General features: G+C 39.0%; 1 protein-coding gene across 1 annotated transcript; it reads left to right on the plus strand.

Moving 5' to 3' along the window:
• Nucleotides 1-2,497, plus strand: atp5mc3b (ATP synthase membrane subunit c locus 3b). The gene is made up of 5 exons (XM_056750415.1): nt 1-67; nt 280-367; nt 995-1,072; nt 1,577-1,767; nt 2,199-2,497. Exons 2-5 carry the CDS (start codon nt 329-331, stop codon nt 2,311-2,313), a joined length of 423 nt encoding a protein of 140 aa, XP_056606393.1. The 5' UTR covers nt 1-67; nt 280-328; the 3' UTR covers nt 2,314-2,497.
• Nucleotides 2,498-3,683: the final 1,186 nt, after the last annotated feature.

The following is a 3,683-nucleotide window of genomic DNA, read 5'->3' on the forward strand; positions in this document are numbered from 1 at the left end:
GGTACTTTATTAAAGAGAGGGTCGCGCATGCGCAGCAGCTCCTCAGCGGTTCGACCTCTGCAGCCGGGTAAGTGAAGGAGAGCTAAACCGGAGCCGGTGAAGCTAAATCATCACAATCTTCAACCATCATTACAGTTCTGATTCATAAACTTGCATCCTTCGGTGTATTTCATATTCTACTGATAAAAGTGTCTCCGCGAGAGAAGCTATTTAGTGTCAGTCAGCTTTCCGAACGGCCTGATATTGCATTGACCTTAAACTGTCCGCTTTTCTCCACAGAGACAGACGCGGGTTTATTCCTCACCTCACTCAACGAGCTCAAATAATCATGTACGCCTGTGCGAAGTTCGTATCCACACCCGCCTTGGTGAGTATGATTTATTTAAAGGATTTAATGCGATGGAAATGCGCAGCTGAGGGATTCCTTTCGTATAACGCATTAGGCCTGTGCTGCACTGCACTTGACGTTGATGTATTGACTGTATACGTGATGTTCTGCATCAAAACCAAACCTCTCTCTATCCCATAATTCAATTGTCATTGTGTTAAAAATGTCATTGGATAGCTAATAGTTGCTAATGCTAATCCGAACTGCTATTCAAGTAAAGTCAAGGTCATACAAATCTGACAGCAAACCCTTGTGTTTCATTGTCAGCGAGATGTTGAAATTAAAACAAAGTTCTTATAAAGGTTTAGATCGAGCTTTAGGAGAAAAGTTTGTCATTGCTCACGTCCTTGTGTATTGGTGTCCTCTGACATTGGAGTGGACACAGACTTTATGTATTCAAACGTATTTAGGTGTTTTTGCTAATCATGACGTTTGATAAATAATTGTCAAAGCTGAACACTACACATATACTTATGTTTGACATGAATCGAATACAGTTGGATGTAGTGACACTCTCTTAATTCAAGTGTAAAGTGCAGTACAGAAGGACAGTGTGTTTTTTTTACACTTCTCAAGTGTTAATCTGGTGTTTTTGTTGTTTTTCAGGTCCGTTCTGGCTCAAGGGCTCTGTACAGACCACTGTCTGCCTCTCTGCTCTCCAGGCCAGATGTCAACTCTGCAGAGGTGAGGCCAGAGCTGATTTGGCTCGTTTGTAAACAAAACCTACTTGTTTTTAAGATCTACATGCCAAATTACACATTTGTGTGTTAACTGTCTGTAAAAAGTGTTTTAAGACCTTTTATAATTGACTTGCAAGGTTTTTCATCTTGTATGCAATGCATTTTTGCAGGCGCTTTATCCAAAGCCACTTGTACACTATCAGTATGAATTAGTTTTGTGGGATTCGATCCCATGATCTTTGCATCTGCTACTGCAATGCTCTACCAGTTGAGCTTCAGGAACTAAATGTGTATTATGAAATTGTTGCATAAAACTGCAATTTTTCAAATGTACCATCCTTAACATGTTCATACAGCCCTCTTGCTAGAACGTTGTGTTAGTAGAGCGAATGTTATTGGTTTGAATCAGAGGTCAAACATACTGATTAAATGTGTTGCTTGAATGCAGTTGCATCTTGGAGCATCGCTGTGTGTAGTTTGGTATTCATTTTGATTCGTGTTGTTATAGGCCAGCCCAGCCTTCCTGCCACAGTCCGCCCTTTCCCAGGTCACAGTCCGGGGTTTCCAGACAAGCGCAGTAAGCCGTGACATCGACACAGCTGCCAAGTTCATCGGTGCTGGTGCTGCTACCGTGGGAGTGGCTGGTTCTGGTGCTGGAATCGGAACAGTGTTCGGCAGCCTCATTATCGGATATGCCAGGTAGACTGGACCTCTGATTTGAGTTGTGAATCTGATAACAAATGGTTTCACCCAGAGCATGGTTCAGATCGCTTTGCAACATGGTCGTATCATCTGAAGCAGTGGTTCTCAACTCTGGCTGCAAGATCTATTTTCCTGCTGAGTTTAACCCCAACTCTGATATAAAACACCTCGCGGTGCTTAAATCTCATACGCTGATAGATTTGCGCAGCACCTCATTAAGTTGAGCGCATTTATTCTTAAAGACGCTGATTAGCTTGTCAGGTGTTTTATCAGAGTTGGGGCTAAACTCTAGGAAAGTGGATCTCGCGGGCCATAGTTGAGAACTAATGATCTAAAACGTGTTCAAAGATTACATTTGACATCTTTAGATTAGGTGTGTTGTGTCAGACATTTGTTGAGCTCTGTCTTTCTCTCTTTCTCGCCCGCAGGAACCCATCTCTGAAGCAGCAGTTGTTCTCATATGCTATCTTGGGGTTTGCCCTGTCTGAGGCTATGGGTCTCTTCTGTTTGATGGTGGCTTTCCTCATTCTGTTTGCCATGTAAATACTGCTCCGTCCTCCTCCTCCTGCAGCTGTGACGACGTGCGTTTTACACTGGCTACCAAAAGTTGTTGGTGTCATTCAATCTGTACATTTTCCAAGTTTTTGTTGAAGGCTGATAGGGTAAAACATGTATTGTAAAAATGTATCCAGTTACAGAATAAATACATGTATTTCACTATTTAAAATGTTTGGTTGTTTTTTGTCGGCGTGAGCGGGTATCCTAAAACAGTGAAGGTTTTCTGAAGTTACTTCTTAATAGTGAAACATTTTGAAATGCTTCAATCTAACCAGAATATTACTAACGATTTCTGGTGAGTTGTTTCTATAAGCTTTATTTTGAGTTACGCTTTGAAACATTTATCAGTCACTGCAAAAATGAAAAGTATTTATTTTTTGTGAAATGTGAAATGTGAAATGGCGTATTGTGAAATATCACAGGGATGATTTTCTGTTCCTTCTACAATGTGTGGATGTTCAGAAGACCCAAGAACAAGGTTGTTTGTAAACTTGTTTGATTATCTGTCACAGTTTGGCCTATTCGTTCTGTCATTAAAATATGATTTTTCAGTTCCATATATAGATTTATCAATAGTTCCCATTCATCCCTTGTAGTCCAATATATAGATACAGTTGTGTCATTACGTTTAGTCATTTAGGGTCATTTAAGGGTTTCATCATCAATGTCTGGCCAAACTTGAAAAATATTTTTACAGAACTCCAGAGGGCGCATGAAACCACTCAAAGCTTGATTTTCTTTGGGTCAACCGTGTATCGTTCAAATATGTTTAGCTCGATAACCTATAAAATAATAAACTATGCAAGTATAGCATACTTATAAAACGTCAAATACATAAAAAACAATTGAATCTCATTTAGCATGCAATATCACACAATTACAATATCTTTATTTCATCATCTCGACATAACTCTTCAAAACAGAAATGCATTTTTGTTATAAATTACTCTTAGTGATTTGATTTAAAAACTTCACATAAGAAGTCTATAAAGGTAGCCCAGGTATTTTCTTAAGAAACCTTTGTTTGTGCAAAAATAATTTTGCCACCAGGATAAGAAAGTTTTCTGTAGATTCTAAAGATTTGTTCTGGTTTTCAAAAAAGCAAATAATATCCTTAACGTGTAAATAACAGTCCAAATTAACTTAAGAAAAACAATAGAAACTCAACTCTTTCCAGAAAAGTGATGAAACATGAGAAAAATAAATGAAATAAATATCCTCACTTTATTTTGACAGAAGGTGCATATATCAGATAAATAACAAAACTTCGTAACAATATCATTTCAAGGATTCTCAGACGGTTCTGTTGTGTTGGACGGCGGTGACGTCACACGCAGGATCCACATACACACACG

This window comes from Triplophysa dalaica, chromosome 6 (genome assembly GCF_015846415.1).
Source record: "Triplophysa dalaica isolate WHDGS20190420 chromosome 6, ASM1584641v1, whole genome shotgun sequence".
Lineage (NCBI taxonomy): Eukaryota > Metazoa > Chordata > Actinopteri > Cypriniformes > Nemacheilidae > Triplophysa > Triplophysa dalaica.

Bases quoted from the DNA above. Each gene is read 5' to 3' on its own strand.
- atp5mc3b (XM_056750415.1), top strand. From the start codon at position 329: ATGTACGCCTGTGCGAAGTTCGTATCCACACCCGCCTTG. The intron at 1,073-1,576 runs GTGAGGCCAGAG...GTGTTGTTATAG, and splicing joins CAGATGTCAACTCTGCAGAG to GCCAGCCCAGCCTTCCTGCC. The intron at 1,768-2,198 runs GTAGACTGGACC...TCTCGCCCGCAG, and splicing joins CTCATTATCGGATATGCCAG to GAACCCATCTCTGAAGCAGC.